Source organism: Eulemur rufifrons, chromosome 7, assembly GCF_041146395.1.
Source record: "Eulemur rufifrons isolate Redbay chromosome 7, OSU_ERuf_1, whole genome shotgun sequence".
Classification (NCBI taxonomy): Eukaryota; Metazoa; Chordata; class Mammalia; order Primates; family Lemuridae; genus Eulemur; species Eulemur rufifrons.
This window is the reverse complement of record NC_090989.1, coordinates 145,854,975-145,872,496: the sequence shown is the minus strand read 5'-3', so window position 1 is coordinate 145,872,496 and position 17,522 is coordinate 145,854,975. Positions and strand designations below refer to the sequence as shown.

General features: G+C 41.4%; 1 protein-coding gene across 1 annotated transcript; it reads right to left on the bottom strand.

The window, feature by feature from the left end:
• Nucleotides 1-1,069: 1,069 nt before the first annotated feature.
• CCR8 (C-C motif chemokine receptor 8) lies at nucleotides 1,070-5,928 on the bottom strand. The gene is made up of 2 exons (XM_069473472.1): nucleotides 5,810-5,928; nucleotides 1,070-2,422 (listed from the first exon to the last, which is right to left on the bottom strand). Exon 2 carries the CDS (start codon nucleotides 2,406-2,408, stop codon nucleotides 1,341-1,343), a length of 1,068 nt encoding a protein of 355 aa, XP_069329573.1. The 5' UTR covers nucleotides 2,409-2,422; nucleotides 5,810-5,928; the 3' UTR covers nucleotides 1,070-1,340.
• Nucleotides 5,929-17,522: the final 11,594 nt, after the last annotated feature.

Below are 17,522 nucleotides of genomic sequence, written 5' to 3'. Positions count from 1 at the left end.
TAATAACATTGCTTCAAGATATATACTGCAAAAAATAGCAGAATTAAAATGAAAAATAGACAAACCCACAATCACAGAGATTTTAATATACAAGTTGAATATCTCTTATTTGAAATGCTTGGGACAGAAGTGTTTCAGATTCTGGATTTTTTTTCAGATTTGGGAGTATTTGCATATGAGATATCTTGGGATGGGACCCAAGTCTAAACACGAAATCCATTTGTGTTTCATATACACCTTTACACATAGGCTAAAGGTAATAGTATACATCATTTTTAATAATTTTGTGCAAGAAACAAAGTTTGTGTGGACTGAGCCATCAGAAAGCTAAGGTGTCATTATCTCAGATAATGTGGAATATCTGTGGTTGTCTGACATCACCATCATTTCTGACTCTGAATTTCTATGCTTCTGATAAACAATCATTTTCTTACATTTATTCACACAAAAGTGCTGAGAAGTAAAAAAGTGACAGTACCATTAATACAGTGAAAAAACAAAAGATAATGTGTTCAGGGTAACTAAGCAGCACAGTAGCATCAGCAGAATACTGTATCAGCTGTTAAGCAGCAACAGCAAGCAATGGCAGGTTTCCAAATCTCCACCTACGGTGCTGTGTACACTGTATTCTATTTCCTAGGTGAGAAGAAACATCAGACACAGTTGAGGGACCAGGAAGTGGGTCCTCTAGGAATGAGGAGCCATTCTGCTATATGGCTTTTAAAACATTTCCCCCAGAGTTATCTGCCCCATCAACAATTTTTGTCTCAGAAGTCTCTCTTTGATTATTTTATAAACTGACATGGTTTCTTGTTCTGTTATGAATGCACACTGCTCTAGTCCTTCAATAAGCCCATCACATATTTTCACCATGTTGTCTATAGGCACGTTTTCTGCAGTGTAAATAATGTCATCTCCGTTGTCACTATTATTGTCTCAATTCAGAACCATTTTGGTTGTTTCACCATCAGTCAATGAATGCACAACTGGAGGCTCATTTCGATGTTAAAAACTTTTCAATATCCACTTCTTCCAGCATACAAATGGACTCTGAAGGTATATTTTTTGTATATGTAAGGTCAGACATCATTTTTTCTCACTTGACATACAGAATCCTTTAGAGTCACCACCTTGCCCATCATCATTACTGAACATGGTTGCAGAGATGGGGCCAGGCATGCACAACTGTGTCTTTAGTCACCATTCCAAGTGTTGGCAACAGCATATACAATATCCTTCACGCTGAACTCTTTCTGTAAACCTTCCACATCCACATGTCTGTTCACTGCTGCTAGCGTGCTACTCGAGAAAGTGTTTTTATATGTCCCCTTCACCGATCCTCACAAAATGTAGTCTGTGCTGGAGGAACGGGAGGAGTGCTGATGGAAGGATGACGGCCTTTCCCAGCCCTCCCTGGGCATTTGTCTTCCTATGTAGAGGAAGATGTGGCTACAGCTCTTCTGAAATATTTCTGAGAGGTGTTTCTTGAACTTCTCACCCATGAAAGCATAGATAATAGGGTTCACACAGCAGTGAGTGAAGGAAATGGTTTCTGTGACATGGGTGGCATAAATCAGCTGCTGGCTGATGACACAGCCATCCAAGATGTGCATATTGTGCAGGGACGTGAGGAAGAGGACCATGTTGAATGGGACCCAGAAGAGTAAAGATGCAATGACCACAATGAGCACCAACTTGATGGCCTTGGTCTTGTTGTGGTTCTGGCACCTCCTCAGCTGGTGCAGGATGCTAATGTAGCAGAACAGAAGAATGGTGAACGGGATCAACAGGCCTAAGATGTTCATTTCGAAGTGGGTGAAGATCTTCCACTTCAAAGTCTGCTGATTGTAAGATGAATAACACTGTAGAACACCGTCTTCAGAGGCCACTTGGTAAAATACTAGCAGTGGGCTGGTGGCCATAATGGCAGTCAGCCACACTACCAAGCTCAGGGCTGTGCCCATTCTGGCTGTCCTCACTTTTATGGCATACACGGCGTGGACAATAGCCAGGTACCTGTCCACGCTCATGAGGGTGATGAAGAACATGCTGCTGAAGAAGCCAACGTAATAAAAGCCAGAGACCACTTTGCACATCACAGTCCCAAACACCCACTGGTCCAGCTGATAGTGGGTCTGAAAGGGGAAGGAGAAGACAAAGAGCAGGTCGGACAGGGCCAGGTTCAAGAGGTACACGTCCGTGATGCTCCTCAGCTTCTTGCAGACCACAAGGACCAGGATGACCAGGCTGTTTCCCAGAAGACCAAATACAAACAGGAGGCAATAAAAGATGGCCAGAAGCAACTTGCTGTCCTTCTGGATAAGTTCCCCATCGCAGGGGCTTGAGAAGATACCAGGATAGTAGTAGTCAGTAATTCCTGTCACGTTGGGCTCAAGTGTATAATCCATCAAGGCAGGGGGACCTGGTCACAGAAACATGTAAAAGAGATTCATTCCTTAAAAACATTTTATTTTAAAAAAATTTATAGGGATGTTATGAACTGAATTGTATCCCCTCCAAATTCATATGTTGACACCCTCCCCCACAGTGGGACTGTTTGGAGATAAATCCTTTAAGGAGGTAACTGAGGTTAAATGTGGTTAGAAAAGTGGGGCCCTAATCTGATGGGACTAAAGTCCTTACAAGAAGAGAAAGAGTCACTAGAAATTTCTTTCTCTTCCCTTGTGCACAGAGCAAAGACCATATGAGGACACAGTGAGGAGGTGGTGATCTACAAGCCAGAAAGAAAGGGCTCACCAGAAACCAACCTTGTTGGGGCTTTGGTCTTGGACTTCCAGCCTTCAGAACTATGAGAAAATACATTTCTGTTGTTTAAGCCGCCCAGTCTATGATATTTTGCTATGGCAGCCCAAGCTAGTGCAGGGGAGTTAGGTGGTATAACAACAGCCAAAATTTACAAAGAAAACATAAATACTTATAGGTCTATTATACAGAATTAGCAACTACTAACATATTGTCATATTTGCTTTGGGTTCTTCCTCCTTCCTTCCTCCTCCCTCTCTCTCTTTTTCTTTCTTTCTCTCTCTCTCCCCTTCCCTTCCCTTCCCAATAGAGATGAAGCTAAAATTCCCTTTAACTACACAAACTAATTCCCGTATACTAGAAGCAATGATTAAAACCAATTTGGGGCTGGGCACGGTGGCTCACGCCTGTAATCCTAGCACTGTGGGAGGCCGAGGCGGGAGCATCGCTTGAGCTCAGGATGTTTGAGACCAGCCTGAGAGAGAGGGAGACCCTGTCTCTATTAAAAATAGAAAATATTAGTCAGGCGTGGTGGCACATGCATGCAGTCCCAGCTACTCAGGAGGCTGAGGCAGGAGGATTGCTTGAGCCCAGGAGTTTGAGGTTGCTGTGAGCTAGGTTGACACCACGGCACTCACCCAGATAAGAGAGTGAGACTCTGTCTCAAAAAGAAAAAAACACAAAAAACAAAGCACCAATTTGGTATGTATCATTCTAAACAGTTTTCCTTGGTACTTTTACATATTTATATGTATCCATAAGCAATATATATATATTTGTGTGTGCTTACTTTTAACTTATATAAAATGATGTGATACCATGTTTCTCATTTTGCATTTTGCTTATTATTTTAGAGATATGTCTGCATGATACTTATAAGTTTAATTTATTCTTTTACTTATTTTCTTAAGCTCCAGAAATAACTAATTTTAAAAATGCAATAGAAGAATGATCTCAATCATACCAGCAACAAAAATTACTAGCATTACTAGGAATAAACCTAATAAAAATTGCAATTGAGGGCTGGGCGTGGTAGCTCACGCCTGTAATCCTAGCACTCTGGGAGGCCGAGGCGGGTGGATTGCTCAAGGTCAGGAGTTCAAGACCAGCCTGAGCAAGAGCAAGACCCCATCTCTACTAAAAAAAATAGAAAGAAATTATCTGGCCAACTAAAATATATATAGGAAAAATTAGCCGGGCATGGTGGCGCATGCCTGTAGTCCCAGCTTCTCGGGAGGCTGAGACAGGAGGATTGCTTGAGCCCAGGAGTTTGAGGTTGCTGTGAGCTAGGCTGACGCCACGGCACTCACTCTAGCCCAGGCAACAAAGCGAGACTCTGTCTCAAAAAAAAAAAAAAAAAATTGCAATTGAGTTCTGTAAAAAATTATAAAACTTTGTTGAAGGACATAAAAGAAGACATGATTAAAAAGAAATAATATACTATATTCTTGGAAGGGAAGACTCAACATGTAAAACATGATGAGTCTTCTCAAATTGTTATATACATTCAATGCAATTTCAGTCCCGACATATTATTTTTCCAAGATTTGTTTGCTTTACATTCAGACTTCCTTATCCACTATGCCACCTTTCTATAATTTGAAATGCTAAACAAGCAAGCAATGTTTATTTTGAGAGAAGGTCTCACTGTGTTGCCAAGGCTGGAGTATAGTGGCTATTCACAGGCTCGATCATAGAACACTACAGCCTCCAACTCCTGGGCTCAAGTGATCCTCCTGTCTCAGCCTCCTGAGTAGCTGGGACTACAGGCATGAGCCACTGCACCCAGCTAATTTTTAAAGATATTAATTTTATTTAAGTATGCACCCAAAGTAAATTTAAATAACATAGTTTCTTAAGTGTGCAGTGGGTTTTTTTTTTTTTTTTTTTTGCAAGTTTTATCTAGAAACAATAGTTTCCCTTACATCTGCCTTCCTGCTTGTCTTTTACTTTATTTTTATTTATTTATTTTTTTGAGACAGGGTCTTGCTCTGTTGTCTGGGCTGGAGTGCAGTGGTGCCATCATAGCTCACTGCAGGCTTCACCTCTTGGGCTCCAGCAATCCTCCTGCTTTAGCCTCGCAAGTAGCTAAGACTACAAGTATGCACCACCATGCCTGGCTGATTTTTTATTTTTTTGTAGAGACCGGGGTCTTGCTATGTTTCCCAGGCTGGTCTTAAACTCCTCCTGCCTCGGCATCCCCGAGTGCTGAGATTATAGGAGTGAGCCACCATGCCTGGCCTTCAGTTATTTTTTTAAAACAATTTTTAGTTCACCTTCTGTTTTGCTCTCCTAACATGCTAGAATAACAATAGATCCTCAACCCAGCTCCTTCCTACTGATACCCAATCCACACTTCTCCATCCTCTTTCATTATTAAAATCCACGGAAAGCATTAGTAATATTCCTACCATTTATTAAGGGGGACCAGAAATTTTAGATGCATCACTTATTTCTCATAAATCCCTGTGAAGCAGGCACTAATATCTCCTTTCTATTTCTGGAGTTGTGATTATATCTGAATCTCAGAGAGTTCAGTTCAGTGCCTAAGTCACACAGAGGGGGAAGCAATAGAGCCAGGACTTGAAATCACATCTGTCTGCCCCAAACACTTTTCTTTCTCATATTTCTATATCTTATGGGTACAATAAAAATGTTTGGTTTTCTAGCTTCCTTCCTTGAAAACAATCCCCAGATGTCCTTCAGTTATCTGATAGAAGCACTGTGCCCCGTTCAAGGACAGATCCCCTCAGATGCCTGGTGATATAAGGGATCTTTTCTTATCAACCGTCCTACACTTACAGGAGGTTTGACTCCCTCCTGATGCCCTGCAGAGAAAGTGGCATGACTTTCTCCCCTCAGCCACAGCCATGTGCAGCCACTAAAACACAGGCAGAGTTTGTGGTCTCTGAGAAAATGCAAAAATCAAAGAAAATTTCACCTCTTGTACCCAGACCTCTGAAATATTGGTCTTCCCTGTGTCTACCCTCAAGAATAGGAAAGTGTCCCTGCCTATTCATTCCCCCAAAATGCTTAACATACATACCTTAATTAGAGCCTTTGTTCTGGAGATTTCAGTGTTGCTAATTCCTTCTTCTTAGAGTCTGCACCTTCATGTGTGTGTGCAGTTCGGTGAGTAATAATAGCTCCTCTGGAGGTGCCCTCACTCACGTGAGTGATGATGAGCAGCGAGAGAGGCAGCAAACCACAGCAGGCTCTCTGTACTGTCTACCTAGATTTTCTGTAAACTTAGGATTTCTCTAAAAAATAGTCTATTAGAATTTTTTAAAAATTAAAAACTGTATTAAGAGGAAATAATAATTTTATTATTATATTGGAGTTGTATGATTTATACCTGGACTGGCTTTCCACACATGCACAAATGTGTATATATGCATATGTGCATATATACTTCTACTTGAATTGTAATGGTAGCAGCAATAACTTCTATCAGAGTGATTCCATTATTCACATATTTTTCATGGAAAATGCCATATTCATTATTAAAAATTACATCTATTCATCCTATAGTGACAAGAATAATAATGTAATGGCCATGTTGCATATGTCTGTTAACATGCTTTCTTTAAATGAATATTTGGATGAGGGAACATTCGTCTCCGCTCCATTCCGTGCATTACTGGTTGTGCTGCCAATCACACTGCTACACACTGTTAAAAAGGAGGCCTGTGACTCAGGTCTGGTCAATGAGAATTTTTCATCTCCCTGTCTGTCATGATTGGTTCAGAGAATCATCCATCTTGACCTCCACATGGAAGAAACCTATTTGAAGGATGGAGCCAACCAATGAAAATTACAACCAAGAAATAAAGAGAATGTAAAATTTTGATGAAATTTTTTGTGCCCCTGGATTCAGCCATGCCTGAAGCTGGATACATACCTTCTGGCACAATTAAAAGAGTTGAAACTAATGCTATGGTTTCTGTTTATTGGATGCCTTTTATGTACCAGTTCCATTATATACCTCATCCTAATTAGGTTTTACAAAAATTCTGCGTGGTAGTTATTATTGTTCCTGTTTGAGGAAACTGAAGCTCAGAGAAGTTAGTTGACTTGCTAGTGGTTACCCAACTAGTACACTGAAGCCTAGACTTCAAGTCCAGGTTCAAGGGATTGCAAAGCCCAAACTCTTAATGTCATCATTTTAAAATTGGGAAGTGTCAGAGTCTTTGGGTCATAGTTTGTGTTCAGTAAAAATTGGGCATAAGATTCTCTGTTAATAGGAAAGCCCTTTGGAAATCATTTTAGATCAATTTCCCCTAGCCCAGGGGAGGGAACATGAGTCCCAGAATCGTTGGGAAGGCACTATTGAAATTCCAGAATCTCCCCATCTCCAATGCACTCATTCCTGGAGGGACGCAGTAGATTCATTACATTTAACTCCCTAATGTTTCATCCCTCCTGTGTCTACACATTTTGCTGTATAACTTTGTAGTGCCTCTTCTCTCTGACTCTGGCCTCAGCCATGTGACTTTCTTTAGCCAGTGGGATGTAGGCAAATGCGATGCAAGTAAGGCTTGAAAGGCACATGCTTGATTGAACGTGCTCATTCTTGCAGCTCTTCCACTGCCTTGACAACATGCCCATGCTAGTCAACTGGAGGGGCAGCCCTTTACCTCAGTCATCCTAGCCATGGCCAACCTAGATCAGCCAGAAAGCTCTAGACGTGTGAGTGAGCCCATCTGAGATCAACAGGGCTGCCCCGCTGACCACCCCAGATGAATGTGCAACAAACACTTGTCATTATTAAATATAACTGAGGTTCATGCCTGTCTGTTAAGCAGCATTGTTATGGCAAAAACAAGATGATTCAAGTGGTCTTGCCAGACTAGATAGCAGGGAAGCTTATTGTGACTGAACACATTCTTTGGGTGTCCGAAGAGAACTTCTTAGGGGAGTTAGTGAGAAAAAAGTGTATGGAAAATATAGGAGCAATGAGGATTGCCAACATTACTGCTATTGAATTTTGGGATGCACCTGCGCTCCCAGCTCATGAGTCCCCCATTCTTAGCTTCTTCGTATGGAAAATAAGGATTATAGCTTCCTTATAGAGTGCTTGTGGGGAAAAATATAGGCTATCAGCATGAAGGGTGTAGCATAGCAGAGACTTTTCTTTCTCACGTTAGAATTACCGCACCTGCCTTTTCATACCAAATCTGGAGTAAAGGCAAGTAGGAGTTGTTACCATTCCTTGGGACATAATAATGAAAATTTGTCCCAAAAGAATGTGTTAAGACAGAACCCATGAAAGTCAAAGAACATGCTGAAAACAGGAGGTAGCAGGAAAACCACCCAGACACCTAGAAAGCCTTTGTGTGCCTCTTCCACGGTGCAGCACAGCATCTGAGCACAGGACACAGGTCTCAGCTACGGGTGAACTCTGGGAGTCTGAGAAGAGCATATAAAGTGTCACGGAGGACCGTGGGGCTAACTTTTAGAGATCCAACCTAAGGTAATAATCTAAAATTCAGGAGAGAAAGAAATGTTAGCAGAGCTATAGCACAATAGCATCATAGAAACAATCTGGAAAGGACTTAAAAAAAAAAAAAAAAACAACCCCCAAAACAAAAAGTAGACTGCTTAAACCTACCATTGTACCTGCACAAATATTAAGTCATTGGAAGGGTACAATGTTAGATGGAAAAAAACAAAAATGGCACATTTTATCTGAATTTTGGCTGGGCTGTTGCCTCATCTAACTTAATCCTTTGTGCTTTCTTCCCTACAGTGAGAGCAGTGGGCATTTCCGGGACAGAATTGTGAACTGAGGAGCACACCCTTTATTCCTGCTGTTTGAGACCAGGCCAGTGGGGTACGTGAGGCCACCTGTGTGGAGGAGGGTATCTTGCCTGGATATCGAGGGCGGGGACCTAACTAGGCCTGGCAGAAACAGACCCACTTGGTCAACTTACCACGGAGGTCTGCAGGCATGAGCACTCTTACTGTGAGATTCCGGCTATATCAAGGAGGCAACAGAGAGGTAAGGCCCATCCCTCTGGCTAACAGAGATTCCGGCTATCCCAAGAAGGCAACAGAGAGGTAAGGCCCATCCCTCTGGCTAACATGGTCTAATGGATGACATGATAAACTCTCCCCAACCTGCCAATCTTAGAATCTTATCCTCCTCCAAAGAGGAGCAGCAAGTGGGGGGTAAAGAGGAAGTGGAATCGTTCCTTCTATTCCTGCCACCTCCTACGGGTGTGTGGAAATTCTTTGTGGAAATTAGAGTGAGGAAGACAGAATATTCCAAGTACAGATGACATCCATTTTCTTGTTCCACTTCAGGTGCAATGGCTCTAAATTCCTCTCAATTCTTGCTTTGTGGCCCCTGAAACCAATCCCTTTTGACTAGTAATTTCATTTCTTAGAAATATCCGCTGGTGCTTGAATTAGCACCTGGGTAACTCCCCTCAGCAGTGTCATTCACCTTCTGACGCAGTCTGGGGAAAACTCCAGCTCCTCTGTGATTGTTTTCTATGTGATAAGCAAAGAGCCCTGCGCTGAGGGCTCTCAGGTGTTGCTGATCCCCGTCGTCATACTGGAAACTATGAACCTGCCTCATGGGCGGTGGGGTGAGGGCGGGGGCAGCCAACTTCCCCTCCTCAGCCCAGCTAGGCAAGGCCCAAAGGACCACGGTGGAATTTCCCTGAGCCCAATTTCCAGGTTGGGCCGATTTAAAACCCATTTATAGTGAGTTCCTAAGATCCTTTTATCTGCCGTTCCTCCATACTAGGCACAATGCCTGGTGCACAGCGACTTTTTAATAAATGGTTGAATGGAGAGTGAGGGAAGATGAAGATGTGGGAGTCAGGTGAGGAGGTGAGGACAAGGCCTGCACAGCCAGGACTGAAGGATGACCCTCCTCCGGTGGGTGGTTCCTGGGCCAGATGGGAGGACTGGCATGGGCCCCTGCAGAACTGGGCACCCACCTGCCCTTGCCCTGTGTATTTGTTTCCTGGGGCCACAATAAGAAATCATCACAAACCAGCAGTTTAAAACATCAGAAATTTATTCTCTCACAGTTCTGGAGCCTAGATGGCTGTAACCCAGCAGGGCTGCCCCTCCTCTGGACGCCCTAAGGAAGAACCCCTCTTTGCCTCTTCCAGCTCTTGCTGGCTGCCCCAGCAGTCCTGGGCTTGTGGCCACATCAGTCCAACCTCTGCCTCCATCTTCATACCTCCTTCTCCCATCTCTGTGTCAAACCTCCCTCTGCCTCTAATTTATAAGGACACTTGGGATTGCATTTAGGGCCCACTGGATAATTCATGATAATCTCCCCATCTCAAGATCTTCAACTTAATCACATCTGCAAAGGCATTTCTCCCAAATAAAGTAATGTTTACAAATTCCAAGGATTAGGACTTGATATCTTTGGGTGGCCATTATTTAACCTACCACATCCTGGCTCTGAAGACAGACAGACTGTGGCATAACTAAAAAAGAAAAGCCTTGGTTCCTCACCTTTGGGCCCACATCAGGAATCCAGGCACTTTATCAGAAGGTCGTGGAAAGCAAACTGCAAAACCGAAGTCTGGAGGCCTCCAGAACCCATGGCCTCTCCAAGTCCACCTTTTGCTGCACAGATATTCATTCAGTGGGTTCTGGAACGCTGGATCAGACCTACTGGGAGCATCCCACCTAAATTCAACTCCACTGGGTCCCTCCAAGGGTTCAGAAGATCATCTTTCACTTCAGAAAGAAAAAGAGATCAGCAGTACATCCTACCTCCTTTCCTCTAAAATGAAGAGAAAGAAAAGGCTCTATTTTAATAAACCCTAAGTATAAATGTGTAAATTACTACTATCACAGATACTTGTCATAGATTGTCATCTTGCTGCTCTCTCTCTCTCTCTCTCTCTCCTTCCAAGTGGGAATGTTTAAGTCCAGAGAGGTGAAGAGACTCACCAAAAATCACACAGTGATTTGGTGGTAGAGCCAGAGCCAGAACTCACATCTTCTGAAGCACAGCCTAGGATGCTTTTCTCATTGCACTGCATTAAAAATTCTCATTTAATAACATTAACAAGAGTTGTGGGTAAGGCTAGGGGAAATCTTTCTGGTTTTTCTACAGTTTCCAACTATTAGGTCATTAAGTAGGAAATGTCCAATTCTAAATCAAAAGTGTAGTTTATTATATATCAAATGAGAAGCAATACAATTAATCAAAGTATGTGCCTAAACTATTGGCACAGTTTTGTCATCTTAACAGTACCTTGCTTATGCCAGCAGTGAAGAAGCCTGGAGAGTGAGTGGTGATGAAATCATGAAAGACGTTTTCTACAGCTTGTTGAGAATTGAATATTTTTCCTTGCAAGAAGTGGTCCAAAGCCTGGAAGAAGTGGTAGTCAGTTGATGCAAGGTCTGGTGAATATGGTGGATGACAGAGTTTCCAAGTCCAGCTTCTGTAGTTTGAGCAGTGTTGTTTGTGCGACATGTGGTTGAACATTGTCTTGCAAGAGGATTGGCCTGTCATTGCATGCATCCTCATGATTTTGTCCAATTGGTTGCAGCAGACATCCACTGTCATCCATTGATTGACCAGGTTTCATGAAGCTGTAGTGGATAATACCAGTGCTGGACCACCAAACGGACACCATTAACTTCTTTGGATGAATATTCAGTTTTGGACTGTGTTTCATCACTTCATCTTTATCCAACCATTGAACCAAATGCTTGTGATTGTCAAAAAGAATCTATTTTTCATAACACATAACACTATGGTATAGAAATGTTTCGCCTTTATGTCCTGACAGCAAAGAAAGGCAAGTTCCAGACAATTTCTCTTGCGATGCTCATTTAATTCACCTGGAACCCATCTATCCAGCTTTTGTACCTTGCTGATTTGTTTCAAATGGTCCAGTAGTGTTGGAATAATATCAAACCTTGCTGCTAACTCATGTGTAGATTGAGATATTCGCTTCCACTACAGCTTTCAGCTCAGGATTATCCACCTTGGCCTCAGATCGCCCACATGGCCATTTTCAAGATTAAAATCACCAGAACGGAAATTCTCCAACCATCGACATACTATATACATTCATTAGCCACATCCTTCTCAAAGACTTCTTTGATATTTCGAGCTGTCTGCGCTGCATTGGTTCCACAATAAAACTTTTATTCGAAAATAACACAAATTTTTGACTTACCTATGGTTTCACAAAAATTGCTTTAAAAAATTTTTGAAAGATAATCACAAGCCAAAATCTGTATTTGAAAGACTGAGGATGTACCTTCACAATAAACATAAAACAAGAGCGTCAAAATGAAATGTCAGAGATGTCAACTGTCAAACTTAGTACCTAAGAAAATCAGACATTTCATACTTAATAACCTCATAGCCATCCCATACTGATTTGTAGGGTAAAAGAGCACTCGCTTAACAGAAAGTGTTAGAAGCCTGAGTTTCATAAAAGCTTAAATGTTGTTAATAGTAAAACCAGCTTATCAGAAAAGTTATTGCCACCCTTAAAATTTAGTTCCCCATTGTGGATTACCAAAAAAAGCTACAATAAGCAGTTTTTTTCTTACTACTAAATATTTATTTCTTCCATAAGAGGAGTCAAGAACGTTGCCTGCATGCAATCAAAGGTATAACCACATCACTTTGAAGGGTTGAACATGGAGAAAGGTGTGATGAATAGCATATTGTATTTTTAGTTGCATTTCCAGGAAACATCACACATTGTATGCAGGAACTGATTAGATCTTTTAGCCTTTTGAGGGTCCTTTATTCCAAGAATTTATCTTTTGCAAACACTCCCTTAACACTTAACGTATATTAAGTGTCATATTCCCAGCACTGCTTTTATTACAGAAGGGATAACAAGATGAAATCATATGATTCCACCCTAAGGAGCTTAATCATGGCACTTTTCGTCACAGGAGTCTCAGAAAGTGATGGCTCTCTTGAAGAATGATGAATAATGAAAGAAAAACAATCATAATGAAACTATGTAGAAACTCAGAGAAATCTTCATGATCAAAAAAGCAGAGTAAGGTGGTGTGTATGCTATGACTATCTCTATGCCAAACATGGATGTGGGTGAGCACATCCCAGAATAAAAGGGGTGGAAACAAAACCTGTCCTATGTTAGATTATTCCTCTTTATTCTTAAAGTTTTCTTTAATAAAGACATGTTCTTATTTCAGTAAGTATTTAGGAAACAGAAAATTGCTATCAACAACTAGTTCAGGCCGGGCGTGGTGGCTCACGCCTGTAATCCTAGCACTCTGGGAGGCCGAGGCGGGTGGATCGCTCGAGGTCAAGAGTTCGAGACCAGCCTGAGCAAGAGCGAGACCCCGTCTCTACTAAAAATAGAAAGAAATTATATGGACAACTAAAATATATATATACAAAAAATTAGCCAGGCATAGTGGCGCATGCCTGTAGTCCCAGCTACTCGGGAGGCTGAGGCAGGAGGATCACTTAAGTCCAGGAGTTTGAGGTTGCTGTGAGTGAGGCTGACACCACGACACTCACTCTAGCCTGGGCAACAAAGCGAGACTCTGTCTCAAAAAAAAAAAAAAAAAAACTAGTTCAAAGCAGAGACATTTGCATTTTGTGAATGATTTGCTGATTAAATTGTAGATTAATTTACTAATCCACACTGGGAATGCCCTCCCCCCCCAAAATTTGCAGAGCAAAAAGCATCTACACTGCAAACATGGTATACAGGGGAAGCCTGAGTTTATTATTCTGAAGCGTATATTGGGGGGCAGGGCCTGGTGGCTTACACCTGTAATCCTAGCACTTTGGGAGGTCGAGGTGGGAGGATCTCTTGAGGCCATGAGTTCAAGACCAGCCTGGGCAGCATAGTGAGATTCTGTCTCTACAAAAATTCTTTTAAAAACTTAAATTAAAAAAAAAAGAAGCATATATTGGGGAGAAAAAACTTTTCCTCTACTATTTTATGATCAGCACCTGAGTCATATGAAAAACACTCCCAAGCTAAGGGTAAAAGTAGAGTGTCAAGATACTTCTCTTCTTTTCTCCTGATAATATCCATCCTGTTCCCTGTGGAGAAGAGGGGTTTGTGAAATACTGTTTTATTCCTCCTTTTCCTCTATATTAATTATTGAAGCTTGGTTCAGAATGTTGTAGGGGAGGGAAAATTTTCCTCTACCTTCTTAGGTTCAGTAGCTCCGCCTGCAAAATAACCTTAAAAAAAACATTAAGAAAAGAAAAACATACGCGTTTTATTTGATGTTAAAAGTTTTATGTATCTTGGTTGATGTGGCTAAGAGCAAAAATTTTTTAAAAAGTTTTTTGTGGCTTCTGGGAGTGGGGGGGTGTTCATAAAAGAAGAAACAATCCCCAAAGAAGTGGCTAGGCTTGGAGGCTTTTATATCATTCAGACAAAAGATGATAAATTTGTAAAGAAGTGATAAGACAGGCCGGGCGAGGTGGCTCACGCCTGTAATCCTAGCACTCTGGGAGGCCGAGGTGGGCGGATCGTTTGAGCTCAGGAGTTCGAGACCAGCCTGAGCAAGAGCGAGACCCCATCTCTACTAAAAATAGAAAGAAATTATATGGACAGCTAAAAATATATATCGAAAAAATTAGCTGGGCATGGTGGGGCATGCCTGTAGTCCCAGCTATTTGGGAGGCTGAGACAGGAGGATTGCTTGAGCTCAGGAGTTTGAGGTTGCTGTGAGCTAGGCTGACGCCACGGCACTCACTCTAGCCTGGGCAACAGAGTGAGACTCTGTCTCAAAAAAAAAAAAAAAAAGAAGTGATAAGACAAAGGGAAGGGGCTTCTGGGCTTTTTAGGGGCAGTGGATTATGGGAGAGTAAATATATGGGGGGCATTAATGGTAGATAAGGATTATTAAGAAAGATTTGTTTACTTAGACTCCTTTGGAATGCTTCTAGTCTCTGTCGATAAGGTTGTTCTACCCCTCCTGACATGGGAAGGTGAGGGCACCTTCACAAGGGAATTTATGTTTTGCTTCCAGGTAGGTAGGAGGAGGGGAGAGAGCTTATTCTGTGTCTGATTTTTCTCAATTGCCTTTAGCTCAAAATAATCCTTATGTCAGAGTGGCACATTTGGGTGGCATATTCTGATCTCCTATAATGTCCATTTTGGAGCCAGGCTGGGGCCACCTCTGTCCTGATTTCCTTGATGACCGGAGGACACAGTAACATCAGTATGGTTGCTATCAGATTCTGTGTTCTTTTTACCTACCCACAGGGGTCCCAAGGGCCACAGCTCCTAAAAGAGATCCTGGACGGGCCATACCGCATTTCACCTACATGAACTCCAATCCTTAGAATGACGCTGCAGGTATTTTAGATAACTTTCCCCAAATCTGCATGGCTCCTAAGGGGCAGAACTGGCACCAGTCCAGGTCAAAACAACATCCACTTGGACACCAATGCCCGTTCTCTTACTCCTATCAATCCTCACCAGAAACAGAGTGAGCTACTTGAAGCCACCCAAAGCCACTAGGGCAGTCAGAAGTAACTTCTTTCCCATTTGGGAAATTTCCCAGAAATTCTTGTTTCTCACTGTAGATCTTGTCCATGTCCACCCTTGCATTCTTTGGGCAATCTCCCCCACCACGCTGTAATCACATCTTGCTCTTTTTTTTTTTTTTTCTCTGCTCACCATGCCCAAAGTAGCACCTCTGCTGAGATACGTCTCAGAAAATGCATTTAACTCAAGTTTGTGTGACTCTGAAGCCCTCATGTGCCACAAATTCCCTGGGGATGTGGCCCTGATTAGAAGAGAAGGTGGCATTTATGTCCTCTTTTGTTGAGCTGTTGGGTGACTTATTTCAGCTCACTAACCCTCATCATTCTCATCTGTACAAGGGGGTGATGATTTCTACCTCAAGGGGTTGCTTAGAAGATGAGCAATCTCCCATCAAGAGATTTAGAACCGAGCATGTGTTAATAACTACACTTCATATTCCTAACCACCAAGGTGATCTTTATTATTTTACCTCTGTAGTTTCCCATTTGCTAGAAGTGAAAATCTTTTTTTTTTTTTTTTTTTTTTTTACTCATTGTTTTGAAATAATATCCAGAAAAGAAAAATTGCAAGACTATCCAAAGAACTCTGGTATATTCTCCCAAATTCACCAAGTGTTAACATTTTGACATACAGTCGTAAGTCACTTAACGACGGTGAATTTTGAGAGATTCACTGTTAGATGATTTCATTGTTGTGTGAACATCACAGAATGCACTTACACAAACCTAGGTGGTATAGCCTACCACACACCTAGACTGTATGGTAGAGGCTACTGCTCCTAGGCTACAAACCTGTACAGCATGTTGCTACGCTGAATACTGCAGGCACTTGTAGCACGATGGTAAGCATTTGTTTATGTAAACGTATCTAAACATAGAAAAGGTACAGAAAAAATATAGTATAAAAGAAAAAAAGTGGTAAGCCTGTATAGGGCATTTATCATAAATGGAACTTGCAGACTGGAAATTGCTCTGGGTCAGTCAGTGAGTGACAGATGAGTGAATGTGAATGACCTAGAACATCACTGTACACTGCTGTAGACTTTATACACACTGTACACTTAGGCTACACTAAATTTATAAAAAAAATTTCTTCAGTGATAAATGAACTTTAGCTTACTATAACTTTGTGCTTTATAAACTTTTTAATTTTTAAGCTTTTTGATTCTTTTATAATAACACTGAAAACACAAACACATTGTACAATTGTGCAAACTAATTCCCTTCTATGTATCCTTATTCTATAAGCTTTTCACTATTTTAAAAAAATTTTGTTTTACTTTTTAAACTTTTTCATTAAAAGCTAAGGCACAAACAAACACATTAGCCTAGGCCTACAGAGGGTCAGGATCATCAATATCACTGTCTTCCACCTCCACATCTTGTCCCGCTGGATGGTCTACAGGGGCAGTAACACACACAGAGCTGTCATCTCCTGTGATAACAATGCCTTCTTTTGGACATCCTGAAGGACCAGCCTGAGGCTGTTTTACAGTTAATTTTTTTTAATATACATAGAAGTACACTTTAAAATAACTATAAAAAGTATAGTGTAGTAAATACATAAACCAGTAACAATCGTTTATTATCATTATCAGGTATTATGTATGTACATAACTGCATGTACTATACTTTTATATGACTGGCAGCACAGTTGTATACGAGCCCCAGCCTCACCACAAAAACGTGAGTAATGTGTTCTGCCATGACATTATGACAGCTGTGACATCACTAGATGTTTTCAGTGGCCTTGTAATCTTGTGGGACTACTGTCATATATGCGTGTGTTAACTGAAATGTCATTATGTGGCACATACCTGCACGCACTTCATCATTTTCTCTCTCTATATGTGACATACACGTAGTTTATTTTCTGAATTATTTGAGAAAAATTATAGGCATCATGTTCCTTCCTCCCTAAGCACTTCAGTATAAATATTCTAAAAAAAAAGGATATTCTCTTATGTAACCATGGTACTATTATCAAAATCAAGAAATTTAACATTGACACAATCATATTACCTTAAAAAGTTCATTTTACAATGACACCAATTATCTCAGTAATGTCCTTTATAGAACTTCTTTTCCTTGGTCCAGGATCCAATCCAGAGCCATTCATCACGTTTATTTTATTATTTTATTTTATTTTATTTTTTTGAGACAGAGTCTCACTCTGTTGCCCAGGCTAGAGTGCTGTGGCATCAGCCTCGCTCACAGCAACCTCAAACTCCTGGGCTCAAGTGATCCTCCTGCCTCAGCCTCC

Bases quoted from the DNA above. Each gene is read 5' to 3' on its own strand.
- CCR8 (XM_069473472.1), bottom strand. From the start codon at position 2,408: ATGGATTATACACTTGAGCCCAACGTGACAGGAATTACTGACTACTAC.